The sequence below is a fragment of the Geosmithia morbida genome (genome assembly GCF_012550715.1).
Source record: "Geosmithia morbida isolate 1262 chromosome Unknown scaffold_1, whole genome shotgun sequence".
In the NCBI taxonomy this organism is placed as follows: domain Eukaryota; kingdom Fungi; phylum Ascomycota; class Sordariomycetes; order Hypocreales; family Bionectriaceae; genus Geosmithia; species Geosmithia morbida.
In genome coordinates, this window is record NW_023336188.1 from 1,012,123 (window position 1) to 1,027,015 (window position 14,893).

At 53.9% G+C, this 14,893-nt stretch overlaps 4 protein-coding genes across 4 annotated transcripts; 2 read left to right on the forward strand and 2 right to left on the reverse strand.

Annotated features, from left to right (window-relative positions):
• Positions 1 to 31: 31 nt before the first annotated feature.
• On the reverse strand, positions 32 to 2,057 carry GMORB2_1054 (Broad specificity phosphatase PhoE; the record flags this gene model as incomplete). Its single annotated transcript, XM_035463036.1, has 2 exons — positions 32 to 1,896; positions 2,003 to 2,057. The coding sequence occupies 2 exons, from the start codon at positions 2,055 to 2,057 to the stop codon at positions 32 to 34; spliced, it is 1,920 nt and encodes a 639-aa protein (XP_035324460.1).
• Positions 2,058 to 2,887: 830 nt separating this feature from the next.
• Positions 2,888 to 3,622, forward strand: GMORB2_1055 (Protein of unknown function (DUF1168); the record flags this gene model as incomplete). The annotated part of the gene is made up of 1 exon (XM_035463037.1): positions 2,888 to 3,622. The coding sequence occupies one exon, from the start codon at positions 2,888 to 2,890 to the stop codon at positions 3,620 to 3,622; it is 735 nt and encodes a 244-aa protein (XP_035324461.1).
• A 489-nt stretch (positions 3,623 to 4,111) lies between these two features.
• On the reverse strand, positions 4,112 to 6,386 carry GMORB2_1056 (T-complex protein 1 subunit gamma; the record flags this gene model as incomplete). Its single annotated transcript, XM_035463038.1, has 4 exons — positions 4,112 to 4,842; positions 4,952 to 5,841; positions 5,966 to 6,032; positions 6,356 to 6,386. The coding sequence occupies 4 exons, from the start codon at positions 6,384 to 6,386 to the stop codon at positions 4,112 to 4,114; spliced, it is 1,719 nt and encodes a 572-aa protein (XP_035324462.1).
• Positions 6,387 to 6,546: 160 nt separating this feature from the next.
• GMORB2_1057 (uncharacterized protein) lies at positions 6,547 to 7,058 on the forward strand (the record flags this gene model as incomplete). The annotated part of the gene is made up of 2 exons (XM_035463039.1): positions 6,547 to 6,762; positions 6,894 to 7,058. The coding sequence occupies 2 exons, from the start codon at positions 6,547 to 6,549 to the stop codon at positions 7,056 to 7,058; spliced, it is 381 nt and encodes a 126-aa protein (XP_035324463.1).
• Between the last annotated feature and the right edge of the window lie 7,835 nt (positions 7,059 to 14,893).

The window sequence follows — 14,893 nt, forward strand, 5'->3', positions numbered from 1 at the left end:
CTTTTTTTTTTAGAAAAAAAGGGACATCGACTTAATACACACTCCCCCTTATACTACGATCCTCAGCCTCCAGCTTCTCAAGAGTCTCACCATCGCCTTCAAACTCGGAATCATGACCCGTCTCCATGCCTCCCGGTCTCGTGACTTCCTTGTCGCCGCCGCCAAGGGGGGGGACGACGGTGGCGGTGGCGGTGGCGGTGGCGGTGACCGCAGCAGCACCGGCGCTCTCGACACTCTTCGGGTCCTTTTCCAGCCTGTGCTGCAGGGACTTGGCGTTTGCGATGCGGATGCGCGTATTCAGCGAAGCGACGCGGTGGTTGTGGTGGACGTGGGCGTTTGTAGGTTTCTGCTTGTGGTGGTGCTCGGCGCCGTTGTCGTCGTCGCCGTCGTCATCCGAGGCCTCGGTGTCGCTGCCGCCCGATGAGCCGCGACCAGAGTAGCTGCCACCAAAGTCACGACCGACATGGAGCAGGGTCATGCTGGTATTGTTGGCGTTGTCGTCGTCGTTGTTGTTCGGGCAGCCGGCGACGGCGGCTTTGGCATGACCGCCCGTGGCGGAGCTGGTGGCATTGTCGTCCTCGTCTGCGTCGTGGCCCTCCGTGTCGTCGCCGATGACGTTGAGGGAGTGGTAGTGCTGGGCGTGGCCGGCCGACGGGCTGTCGGGGGGGAAGTCGGGCGAGGAGAGGATCGGTTCGCCGCCGGCGTCGAACTTGGGCTTGATCGCCTGCTGGGAGATGTCGGCCGGACGAGGTTTGGAGTGGTGGTTGTGGTTGTGGTGGTGGTAGCTGTGGTGGTGACGGTCCTCGGAGGCGGATGATGAGTCGGCGCCGCCCTCGTCGGAGCTGATGCCGTTGGCCGGCGGTGTCTTCCTGCTCGAGGCGGTCGTCGTGGCCGTGGCCGGGGAGGCGGCCACGGCGGCGGCTGCATGCTCCGTGTCCTTTTGGCGGAGGAGCTCGAGGTCGTCTCGCTTGCTGATGTGGTGGCGGCTGTGGTTGCATCCGTTAGGGCAGCCACCCCACTGCCGGGGCAGGTGGATGGTCCTCTGGCGCACGGGTCTGCGCGGGTTGGGAGACGGGCCCGCCGGCACCAGGCCGTTAGCATCCCTGTCCTTGTCCTTGTCCTTGTCCTTGGCGTCGGCATTGTTGCTGGTGCTGGTGCTGGTGCCGGCGCTGGTGCCGGCGCTGGTGCTGGTGCCGGTGCTGGTGCCGGTGCCGGTGCTGGGGGTGGCAGAGGCGGCGGTGGCGGCGGCTTCGCGGAGGGCGCGCTCGCGACGCAGATCGGACCAGGTGCGCAGGTTGTTCTCGAGAAAGTACTTGCCGTTGTCCTGCTTGCGCATGATGAGGAACTCGCAGTGGTTGACGTTACGCAGGTCCTCAAAGTACTCGACGGTGAAGTGATACCACTTCATGAGGAAGACGCGCGACATGAGGCCGTGGGTGACGAGGACGCAGACGCTGGCGAAGTCGTCCTCGCCAAACTGGCGCCATAGGCTCTCGTTGAAGCCGCTGACGCGGTCGTAGGCGTCGGCGGCGCTCTCGCCGTTGGGGATGCGGTAGAAGAAGTGGCCGTAGTCGGCGCGCTCCTGCCACATGCGCTCCATCTCGGCGCTGCAGGGTTGGAAGTTCCCAAAGTCCTGCTCGCGCAGCCTCGGCTCCTCGTAGACCTTGATGTTGGAGCGGCGAAAGGGTGAGGGGCCCGGCTCATCTGACGTCAGGGTGCTCAGCATGCCCTCGGTCGTCTCTCGGGTGCGGCGGTAAGGTGAGGTGAAGAAGTGGATCTTGTCGTCTGGTCGGAGGAGGCCTCGCAGCCGCCGTCCGGCCTCGTACGCCTGGCTCCAGCCATCTTGTGTCAACTTGACTCGGTGGTCGGGGACCGTCTGATGGATATCACGGTTCTCTGTTGTGATTTTTTGGTCAGCGCATATGTTCTCCAAGGAGTAGAGACCCCCAGGGGTCTTGTGCGGAAGGGAAAAGAGAGAGGGGGGGGGGAGTCGAGAACTCACTGTTTCCCTCTGACTGAGCATGACGGACGAGGATGATTAATCTAGGCTTGGCCATGGTTGACGTCCTGTCTCTGGCGTCCTGTCTCTTAGACTCCTAGACTTCTTGGAGCCCGTGAGGTGGGGTGAGGTTGGAGAGGGCGGGGTGGGACTACCTCTCTGATGGGGGAAAGAGAAGGTAAGCGGTGGTGGGGTATCAGATGTCAAAGTGTGAATGATGATTGACAGCAGTAGCGAAAGAGCGAGGAAGTGATGTGATGAATAATATGGGAATAGAGAGAGAGAGAGAGATAGAGAGATAGAGATGTGGAACGGGAAGGAGTTTGGGGGGTGGGGGGAGGGGGAAGCAGAGAGAGAAAAGAGTCAAGTCGGATGGATGGATGGATGGATGGATGGAGGAGGAGGAGGGGGGAAAAAAGACAAGGAAAAGAAGGGACCAAAGAGAGGCGCCCACTCCACTGACACAACCGCTGCATAGGCGCCGTTTCATCATGTGCAGTGTTACGAGAGCCGAGTGCGTGCAGTACTACATGATGAATGCCGTGTTTTTCTTTTCCCTGCATATTCTTTCTTGGCTAGTATTGCCATTCCTGTCACGGAGGATAATCTCCTCTTCTCTTGTTTCTCTGTTTTCCTTAATATTCATCTGCGTGACAGTGACAGGTATGGATTGTCTGGATGGTGTCTACATCGTATAGTCTTACTCCGTACTTGTGCTAATATCTCGACCCGGGATTTGTGGGGAACAGCCAGAAACTTCTCTCTTCTCTCTCCCTCTCCCTCTCCCTCTCCTCATACACCACCACCCTTCCCAATCATCCACCATCCTCCCACGCCCACGTCCGCGCCCACGCACACCGAACTCATCGTCAAAAGTCCCCCAACACAATGTCCGGCGAAGGCCCCGAGTCAATCCCCACGTCCGCGGACCGCCGCTCCCACCGTCCGACCAAGAAGCGCGCCCTGACACCGCTATCCGCCCAAGCCGCCTCTCTAGACGCCCTGTTCGCCAAGCCGGACCAGGAGATCCGCATCCCGCCATCTTCCAGCGGCGGTGCCGCCACCGCGGTGGGCGGTTTCCGACGTCCGCCCCCGCCGGAAGTCGTGACCAACGTCCAGGGGTCCAGCGCCGGTGCCGGCAGCGGCGAGTTCCACGTCTACAAGGCCGCGCGCAGGCGGGAGTATGAGCGCCTGCGAGAGATGGACAACGAGGTGCTGCGCGAGAAGGAGGCCGCCGAGTTCGAGCGCAGGAGGGACGAGATGGAGCGCAGGGACGAGGAGAAGACGCGCAAGAATCGCGAGAAGAGGGAGAGGATGAAGGCTAGGAAGCAGAAGGGGGGGGGTGGCAGTAAGAAGACACAGCAGCAGCCATCGGACAAGGACAGGACGACGGCCACGACGGCCACGACGGCCACGACGACCGGCCCCAACGGAGGAGCCGAGCCGATACAGTCGCCAGGACCAGCAGCAGACGTTGCAGCCGCAGCATCAGAACTGGCAACACAACCTAAGAGAGAAAGAGATTCTGCCGAGTCGACGGGCCAGAAAGACGACAAGACGGATGAGCATGATGCCTCTCCCGTGAAACCTGCTACCGGCCTCATCATCCACGACGATGACTAGACCGGTCGACAGATGGGAAGGGAAACTGTAAGAGAAGGGGGGGGGGGGGGTTGTTACTGTTGTATTATAGTGAAGTTGAACTTGATACCCGGGGCAGAGAGAAGTCACATCGTCAACCCTGCCGCCATTAATGTTAATAAAAATATGGGAAGAAAACACGCAGCACTCGGAGCACGTCTACAGATTGTGTTTTGGATATCCTTTAACTCCTTTTTTTGTTCTTGGTTGTAGGTGTGTCTACATGTATCTCCGTTCTTTTTTTTTGGGTAACCTTCCTCTCGCCGTGGGGAGTGAGAGGAAGACGCAAGAGGGTCGGTCAGTGGCTTGATTATAAGAGTGTTGTTGCCGTGTGAAAGCAGACGATTGAAATACAGCGGTCATGTTGACCCCCCCCCCTGGTGCCTCTCCTCTTTTGTTTTCTTCTCTCTTCTCGCCGCCAAGGTTCGAAATGACAAGGACACACGTGGCATTTCATACCCGCTGGTGTCGTTACTCATCGCCCTGACCGGTTCCCGGTGCGTATCCGGGCTGGCCCTTCTTGGCGCTGCAGATGTCGTCGACGCGCAGGAGAAGGCAGGCTGCCTCGATGGCCGTCTTGATGCTCTGAAGCTTGATGGCCTCAGGCTCCCACACGCCGTACTCCTTCATGTCGACGATGGCGCCCGAGTCGCCGTCGATGCCCCACGAGCTGTTGCCCTCGGCCTGCTTGGCCCGCAGCTCCGTCAGCACGCGCACGGGGCTCTTTCCCGCGTTCTGGACCAGCGTGCGGGGGATCACCTCGAGCGCCTCGGCCACGGCGCGGTACGGCCACTGCTGCACGCCCTCGATACTCTTGGCCAGCTGGGACAGGCGCACCGACACGGCCATCTCGGTGGCACCGCCGCCGGGCGACAGGCGGGGGTGGAACATGACGTTGCGCGCCACGCCCATGGCGTCGTGCAGGTTGCGCTCGATCTCGTTGAGGACGTCCTTGGACGGGCCGCGCAGCAGGATGGTGCACGCCTTGGGGTCCTTGCACTTTGTGAGGAAGGTGAAGTACTCGTCGCCGATCTTGTCAATCTCAAACAGGCCGCATCCGGTACCCACGTCGGACTCCTGGAGGTCGGCCACGCGGTTCACAATCGTCGCCCCCGTCGCGCGGGCGATCCTGTTGTTGTCCGTCTTGCGCACACGACGCAGGGCTGTGATGTTGGCCTTCATGAAGAAGTGCTGAGCAATGTCTGTCGAGAAGAACACGTCAGTATATATCAAGCATGGGCAAGAGCAATGTGAAGAGAGAGAAATACGGATTACGATGGTGAACATTGATTCAAGGATGGGCGAACATACCCGAAACACCCTTCTCGGTAATGACAAGGTCAGGCTTGACGGCAATGATGGCATCACACATGGCCTTGACCTGCTCTTCCTCAATCTGCAGGACGCGGTTCCAGTCGTCCTCCTTGGAGATCTCGATGTTGGTCTGCGACTCGCCCTTCTTGTACTCGAGCGTGCAGTCCAGCAACACGATGCGCGGGTTCTCGATGCGCCGGCGCATCTTGGGGTGGGTAATGTCCTTGTTGACCATGACACCGTCGAGAACCGTACTGTCCTCGATCTGGCCTCCGGGGACCTTTTCGATACGGGCGTAGCGCTTGACGTCGACCTCGGTCTTGCCGTTCCCGGCCTCCCAGGTGACTGTCCGGACGGCCTTGAGGGCCAGCGAGCACATCTGGTCCATCCACCTCGAGACGAACTTGGTGCCGATGGAGGACGAGATGAGCTTGGCCATCGCTTCGTCGTCGTTGACGTCGATGGGGTTGGAGATCTCGTCAATGATATCGACGGCATCCTTGAGGGCGCGCTTAAAGGCCGAGATGATGACGACGGGGTGGATGTTGCGCTCGAGCTGGGGGAGGGCGTGTGCGAGAATCTCGCCGGCTATGCGTATACGCCAGTCCATGGTCAGTGACTTTTCCTCTCTTCTGCCGCTTCCAGAATAAGCACAGGGAAAGGACAGGGAAAACCAACCCATGATGATGACCGAGGTTGTACCATCACCCACCTCCTCGTCTTGTGTCCGGCTCAGCTCAATCATGCTCTTGGCCGCAGGGTGCGAGACTTCGATCTCTCGGAGGATGGCATGTCCATCGTTTGTCAGCACGATACCGCCCATGGGGTCGAGGAGCATCTTGAGCATGGCCTTGGGGCCAAGGCAGGATCGGATTATGTCGGCAACACTGTCTCGCCCCCTCATCGGCATTGGTGGTCAGCGAGAGAAGCTCTTGGATACATCCGCCAGGCAGGCACCAGCCCGCGGCGGTGACGACAAAGAGAGAGGGGCAGAAGAGGGAGTCAACATACGTCTTGGCCGCAGCAATATTGGACATTTGAGCTTTACGGCCGACCTGTCTATCACCACTGTTGGTGTCTGTTCCATTCTCGTCAGCTTACCGGTCTTTTTCTTCTTCTTTTCGTCTGAGGGGGGGGGAAGGGTTGGAAGCGTCGTCCGGACAGCTCCTTAGTGGTGGGGGGGAGCAAAGGGGATAGGTGGGTTGGCGCACTCATAACCAGCACGGGAGCCTGCATGATGGGCAGATATTCCGGCTGTATAATGGGAATGAGAAGAGAGGATAAGGATGAAGCAACAGATCCGAGATGCAAAACCTAGCTCTGTTTCTGGAAAAGGGGAGGGGAGAGAGTTTTGCACTGGGCTTTCGTGGTCGGTTTGGAGGGGCGCACACACACACACACACACAGGACAGGCACCAAAAAAGTTGCCCATGATGGTGGTTCTGATTTTGGCGGGGCGGTCCCCCAAATCCCGGCAGATTGTTTGTCCTTGTTCCGTGACATCCTCTCCACCACAGCATAGCTTAGCTCTGATACCGGCAGTATTATTGCAACTCAGTAGAGGACCGACCGCCAACCCCGTCCTTGACGACATGCCCCTGGACATTCTCGACATCGTCTGCGAATACGTAGCAGCGTGTGACGCTGGCAGACGCAGTTCGTCCCCCACAGTCATAGTGTGCAGGTCCATCTCAGGTGCTGCAGACACAGTGCGGTTCCGCCAGCTCCGTATCAGGGTTCGCAGCGTGGAGCAGATGCACCGCATCACGTCAGCCGAGATCCAGGAGCTGGACAGCAAGCTCACGAAGGTCGGGGATCTTGAGATTTCCATGCCCCATCCGTGCGGTGACAGAGTACGAGACGGATATCGCAAGGCGCTGGGCGGCCTGACGCGGCTCAAGACGCCACCTCAACTATCACCTCAAGACGCCCGATCCAGACCACGGTGCCGGCGACTACACGCGCATCCACCACAGCGAGCTACTCAACCAAGGTTAGCAAGGACGAAGAGGAAACCGTCTTCGAGCCTCCTGTTGCAAGAACCTACAAGGCCGAGGAGCTGGACCTGGACGTGTCCCTCACACGCAACACATTCAGGAACTGAGCCACGGACTGCACCCCCCCCCCTGGGGCCATCTCGGAGGCGGTCGAGAGTGGCGGCAGCTTGCGCCTACGGTCTCTGCGCATCGGTCCATCGGGATGGGTCCCCCACCGGCAGCTGCGAACCAGCAGATTCCTCGGCTGGCCAGGGAGGTACTAGGAGGTCCGCCGGGAGCAGATGTCGACGCCGAGTCAGAGATTCGCGTCGAACGGGCTCCCGGTGACGTACGAGAAGAAGGTCGGCTCCGACAGGCGCAATCGGCTACTATGAAGCACAGGCAGGGGAGAAGTCTTCTATCTCTCGAACAATCCCCCGACCGAACTGGGCAGGGCCGTTCTACGCCATGCAGCTCTGCGTCTTTCGAGAAGCTTGGTGTAGCCTGCGGCCGCCGCCGCCGAAGAGATGGACTGGCGGCTCTACCAGACCGACACTTCCCTCTTTACGGACAATCACGAGAAGCTCGGGAAGAAAGCGATGGTGGTGAGGGACAAGCTGTGTATCCCATCGAAATCTTCCGGTCCATCGTGATACCATCTACCGTAGCAACTGATGCCCCCCTTTCTTTTTTTTCTTTCATCCGAATGTCTTTCCTTTCCACATCTAAGCGTTGCTTTCCATCTCTAAGCACTATTACCTCGTCCCCCCCCCTTTTTTTGGAACTGCCATGGTAATCTGCACTGACATGTTGTACAGAATATACAATCGTGCCCATCCATGCTGCAAGAAGGTGCACATGTACAGTGGCGCCCCCCATCACGGGTAGCATAATCGACCGTCTCATACGTGTATGCATGCACACCTCTCGTGTCTCGTTCAGCCCGGAACTCACGGCGCTGGTACCTGTAAAGAAGTCGCGACATCCGAGTTCTCTGGCCAGGCACGTCCTACCTGTCGAGCCGAGACATGATCAGTATCATCACTGACTGTTACTCCGTCATGGGGCATGCAAGTCATCGAAAAGATGGGAGGAGTTGGTATTCCCGCCTTACTCAACAAAGAAGGAAATAACTATCTTTCTTCTTAAAAAATTGGGGGGGGGGTAGGTGGAGGGGGGAGGGAATCGTTTACCCGCCGAACCAATATACATAACACCACACATAGTACATAGTCACGCAAAACCTGCAGCGTAGTAGCAATGCCAACTGATGCGGCCACTCTCTCCAAGGCCGTGCATTCACGAATATCATCGGTAGCAGTTTGTGCTAGAAGTTGAGGGCTGATTGGCAGGCAACACGAGACAAGGGTTGGTCTTACTGCCTCGATTTCCGTACCTATACTCGTAAGTAATACAAGTAATAACAATACTAGCAAAAGGTCTGACAAGGGGATGATGGAATGAGAGGCAACGGATGAATCCATTGGAGATGACGAGGTAACAAGGAGTGGAACATAATGAAGAACGAATATTACTCCCTCCGTATATATGATAGAAATCATATAATCAATAACCCCCATGTCGGACATCCCTTCTTCCTCTTGCAAGTGTTCTGTCAGAGGGGTTCACTCGTATATCCGGCAATAGCAATCCGACCAGTTCCCGTAATCAACGACGATCCCTGCTCCGTGGTCAAGGAAGACACTTGAAGAGACAGACAAGAGGAGAGTGAGATCCCCGGGGGGGAGGGGGGGACTGTCGGTGGCGCTTGTTACGTCGTATTGCTTTCCTCTTGATGTCCATGGACTTCCTCTATGTTGGAGTTGATGCTTTTGTAGAAATGAGGCGAGGTCAATATGACGAAGAACAAGGTGATTTTCCCTCTTCTTTTCCTCTCTCTCTCTCTCTCTCTCTCTCTCCCTCTCTCCCTCTCTCCCTCTCTCTCGTCCTAGCACCCGACCCGACCAGTTGGTCAATGCAGATGCAATGCAGATGAAAACTACAACTTTGCCATCTCTCCTTCATTCTTCCCACTGCCCCGATGTATCCCGGGCCTGTGTACTCCGTAGTACGGACAGACGTGAATCCTACGACGTAGCATTGCAGAGCGCTTAGACCAGCCGGTCGACATTAGTAGTCCTGCATGACTGTTATGAGGAAACGTCGCACGTACTACGGCGATAATAGAAAAATCTTTTTTTGAGAGAAAAAAATTTGCAAAGGGAGAGATGAAAAAAAAGAAAAGAAAAATTGAAGTAAAATTCAATGCTGCATATATCAGTAGTTCCAGTAATACTGCAGGTTGCGATGAAAAGGGAAAAGGCTGATACTTGATGTGCATGTAGGACCGTATCAGCTTCCCAAGAGCGCGCTCTATTCCCAGGGCTGGTGAGGCGAAGGGCATAGACCATGTTATCATCATATATGCAATATTAATAATATATTGATATGGGGAAGAGAACAAAAAGAAGAAGGATGAATAAAGAAGAGAGAGAGAGAGAGAGAGAGAGAGAGAGAGAGAATAGAATACTTTTTGGGGGAAATGAAGAAAGGAAGAAATAGGGGTCTTTTTTTTTAATAATAAAAAAACCCCTTCTGAAATAATAAAAGAGAAAGAAGAAAGGCGTCAGGATCAGGACGGCATTTGCCTTGCGTTGCCATCCCCCCCCCCCCCTTGTCGCCGGAGTGGCCGTGACTTTCCTTCCTTGGTCTGGTAGAAGGGCATCAGGTTCACGGTGAAGTGTGAATTGAGAGGAATCATTAGATGGGAGAATGTCTGGGGTGCTCCAATCTCTGGAGAGCAATCTTACAGAGTAGAGATCAGCCCGTACCCTACTCGTACGTACAGATTCCACCCCGAGGCCCTTCGATTGATAGTGACACCCACGGCTTAGCCTCGACTGACATCCCAAGATTACATACTACAGGATGTAACCCTCTTCCAGCCAATGACGGTACCCAACGGGAATATCTCTACCAGGGAGAAAGGAAGGACAGGGTAGTGGCAAATCATGTCGGGGAGAGCGAGAGAGCGAGAAAGAGAGAGGAAGGGGGGGGGAGGGTTTCGGTTTGTTGGGTTTGGGTGATATACGAGGCATCAGGCAAGGACAGGCATTGGACACTGTCCCGTCTAGTCTAGCCTCATGCAATGCGAGACCGAGGGAGCATTACATCTGTATCCCATGACCACTGCTGTCCTGACCCTCTCTCTGCTAGAGGCCCTGGCCAACTGTTGCCATCCGAGTTTCACGTTGCGAACAATCTAACTTGTATTATTCACTCGTAGCTATGCATATACAGACAGGGCTTCCCCGCGTTTCCCCTAGCAGTGGGGACTCTCTTTTTTTTTTCTGGTTCATATTTCGCACTATAATGTATTGCATACAAGGTATTACGGAGTACGAATAACGCAGATGCAAGGACTCGGCAACCTCCTCCTGGGCGGCAACGTGACGACTGGGGGCCGGAGGAAGGGAGGAGGGGAGGGGGTGGGAGGACGGTTTTCTTTTTTTTTCTCTTCTTTCAGATACTCAAGGACTGACTGACTGACTGTCAGCTGCTGATTGTGTATAGACTTGTCAAGGTGACGGGACGCCGCCGGAAAAAGGAGGAACACCTCTTCCCTTTCGATGCACGATACGGGAACCATTTGGGGGGGGGCTTATCACAAGACCGTCTGCTCTTGATGGGTAGCACAGATGGGGCGGCCGCCTAGGGAAAGGGGGGGGGGAGGGAGAAGGGGGAGAAGTTGTTGGGAGATGGATGCAATAATAGCAAGTTCACCGGGAAACTCTTCACCTACAGGCCCGTAGCGGATAATCATGAAAATATCAAATATTACATGGCATCACTAGCTGCTATCTGATCGTATTGCTGGTCAAAGACTAGCACAAGAAGTACAGCTACGAGTCTAGTGCGTATGGAGGTGCGGCACGGCACGGCACGGAACCGGGTCCAGCTCCATGTCTACAGAGAGTCATGACAAGTCTGGATCGCAAAGCTTAGACGTTCTTCCCGTCAGAGGAGAGAAGAGGGGGAGAAAATCACGGGGTACGAACACATACAGGTACGGAGTTGGTTGACGGTCTGTACGGTAAGCAAGTCCTGCTTATCAGGAAGTATCTCGAGCGTGATACTTCTGAGAGTAGCGTCGCAACGATCTACTCTGCCGTCTGTCAACCTTTCTTCCTTCTCTCGGCAAGAGTCTCTCCTCTCTTCTTTCTTTTGGCAGCAAGTGTCAAGATACCTTGTTTCTTTTTTTTTTTTGTAACAATATTCCAGATCCTGCACTCTCCCTTGCATCCCTCCTCTTTCTATCTCTTTCCTTTCGATACTTGACAGCTTGCACTTGCAAGGTAGGCAAGAAAAGAAAAAGAAAAAAAAGAAAGCAGGGGAAGAAGAAGAAGAAGAAAAAGTATAAACTGTCGCTTCCTATTCCCTTGGACAACAAGGGGGTGGCTAGAAAAACGTGGGTTTCATCATTCATGATGTATCTACTGTTAGCAGTAGAGTCTTAGCACGAGGGGTAAGCAACTCATGAGTTTCCCAGCTGACAGTTCGGATTCATCAGCTTATTCCAATGCTCGTGCAGTCAAATAATACTCAACATTCCTTGACCTTGTCTTGAAGGGGGGTTTCCCGGGGGTAAGGGACAGCTGGGACTCTGTATTATCTTGTTCCATGCTGTTGGACCTTTCCTGCAGGTTGTCACCTAGTAACCAACACACACACACACACACATGTATGTATGTATGTACATGCGAGTATATATATATATATGTATATATATATATATATAACAGACCGAAAATGATTTTTTTCAAAATGAAGAATAAATAATGTTCGCAGACGAATCATTTCCTCTTTTAGAAGCTGAGCTGAGGTATATTACAAGGAAGAAGGGGGAGAATTTAAATAATTTAAAATTTAAAAATTTAAAAAAAAAATTTAAAAAAAAAAGAGAGAGAAAGGAAGGAATAAAAAAGTCGTCAGGGTTATGCTGATAAGCAGCATCTTGCTGCCTTTTCTAGCTGAATCCGTCTCGGCTACGAGCGATCCGAGTCGTCAGCTGTCGCCTTCTCATGCGCCTCGACATATGGGCGGATGATACCAGAGCAGGCTGGCCAATTATGCCGGCTCCATCTCTCTCCATCTCCCTCCATCTCCTTTTTTTTTGCCCCTGTTGTCGAGGCAGTCTGAAGATGTCTCCTCTTTTAGGATAGGAATGCAGATCTATCTGGTGGCTGTGGCCTTGGTGCGGTCGCTTCATCTATGACTTCCCTCGTAACCGAGAGAGAGGGCATGGCACCAACGGTGAGAATATAGATTGATGGAGAAGGATGATGGAGAAGGATGAGAAGAAGAAGAAGAGAAAGGAGGAGAAGAAGAGAAAGGAGAAGAAGAAGAGAAGAAAGGAAGGAGGAAGAAGGAAAGAAGGAGAAAAGAAGGAGAAAAGAAGGAGGAAAGAAGGAGAAAAAGAGACCAACAGCACACAATCATGGAATCATTCTCAGCAACCCCTCACGAGCCCATCCGCTCTTCTGGGACCGACTGCCTGACATGGTGTGGGATGAGCCTCACATTCTTGCAGTTGTGGGTTCCCGATGACGGATTCCAGATGACCTGGTCACAACCCAAAATCACCTCATGTCAGCACTTACCAACAGTCTGTATGGGTGCGTGTGCGTGCGTGCGTGTGCGTGTGCGTGTACCTCACTCGTCAACCAACAGCTTCTGTCCTCTCCCCTCCCTCCCCCCATTCCAGTGTATACCAAAGTTGGAAGGGGTGTGTGTGTGTGACGGACTGCAGCACATACACGCGCCGCACGCAAGTTCCAACCTGTCGGGAAAGTCGGTAGTCGCATTATCAACAGAGGAGAGGGAGGGAGAGAGGAGAGAGAGAGGGAGGGAGGGAGAGAAAGGACAGAGCAGGGACATTGTACATCTCTCGTGGGAGAAGGATTCGAGAGTGGATTGGACGGTTAGTTGACTCTCGATCCTGGACCATTCTTCTGCTCCAACCGACACCGGTTCTTCTCTCTTACCTGCGTCGTGTCGACTGTGCGACAAGCAGTGTAGGTATTATCATTGCTGCCTCGATGTTGGCACTGGTCTTGGGATGGTGCGAAATGTCGGCAGATACAATATGGAGGGCGTTGGGGCTGGGTAAGATGGGATGATCCCACCAGCCTCATCTACTGGTGGTACATGATATTACCATGTACAGATTACATGCATCCGTCATCAACTGAACATAGTCACAGCACCTGTCCCTGGTATTCCCTTTTTTTCTTTCCCTCTCTTTCAGCCTTTTTTTCCTTTTTTTTCTTTCTCTCTCTCGCCCTGTTGTAGACATTGTGGTGTGGTGCCTTCCCCCCCCCCCCCCGCCCCTGGTCAGGGCCTCAGGGGTGCGTATGAGTACATACATGTATGCATTCACCCTCAAAAAGTGTTCGCAGGGCTGTTGTATGTGAGAGAAAGGTCTTGTATATTGCTTTGTTTTGGGGGAGGGGGTTTTCTCTTTTCTTTTTCAACTACATGTACGACATGCCACCGGATGCAGAGCTCCAAAACAGGAATGGCGCACACATTATTATACGCACAGGTACAAGAAGGAAAACTCAGTTGACCAATTTTGCTTCCCATTCTTCATTGTCCGAGCGACTCGCCGCGCTGATGAGTGATTTTTTTTTCTTCTTCTTCTCTTGCATACCGATGGCCCTTACTTCATGTGGTAATCCGCACGGATACGTCGTGATAACAGTTCGGGGTTCGGGGTACACGGGCAGTATCGTGATTAGCCTTAGGGGATCGATAGTACCGAGTAGTATGATGGAGAGACGCAGGTTTGGCCCCAAGGACAAGATTACAGATATTGCAAAGTAATATATCGCAAGTACGGAGTATCGATACAAGGGCAGGGGGGGGGGCACCTTATCACTACCGCTCGTATGCGCAGAACGGCAACTCGTCAACTCGACTAGCAGTAGCTTCTGCTCATGTGCGCCGTAACCTGTAGCGATGCACGTACGAGAGTAATCATTGACGTCGTCGTACCTTGGTAGCGTAACAGGTACGATAACTCGCGCTCAGCTTTTGTGGGGAGAGGGGAGGGGGGGGGGGGACCAGAGAAGAAGCACTGCCTCATTCTTATTAGAGATTTGGCAAGTCTCAAGATTTGGACGCGCGTATCACTCAGCTGACAATACTCGTACTATCAAGGGTCATATTACACATCACCAGGGGGGGGGGTTTCTTCTCTTTTCTTTCCTCTTTCTTCATCTTCCTTTCTCGGATTTTGATTCGTGCAATTTATCAATCTGTTCCTCATCTGTTTTGTTTATTTTTCTTCATCTTTGCGAAATAACATAGTTCTATCTCCTTCTACGCTGTAATATTATATGTGTATAGTACGAGCACAGACAAAGCTGATGGATCAATCATGTATTATGCAATGATACTACTCCGTATCATGTGTAGAATGGTGAATCTGCCTTTCGACATTTGATGTTCTCCAGCCTCGATCCTACCTGTTCGCATATTGCTATAGTTACTCTGCCGTGAACCAGCACTCTACAAGACCAACAGTCCATGACTGATGCACATTCTTCTCTGCCCCTCCCTCCCCATCCCCCTCCCCCTCCGGACCGTGCCTAGATTACGGCGGTCCTGCCATGCACACTGCGGAGAGCGGAGAGCATGTACTTGGAATCGCCTGAAATCCTGGATTCCTGAATAGAACATGGCAGTTTCGCCTATATCCAGTTACACGCTACATCACTGCATGCAATACGTATGTGCTCACTTTCGCAAGTCCGTGTGTCCATGTCCGCGTGTCCACGTCCGCGTGTCCACGGTTACGGATAGACTATAGTACATGTGCGGGCAGTAATATGTGTCCGCGTGTATCTCTGGTCGATATCTCAAATCATCTGCTATTCGTGCAGATATCATAGTCCCCCCC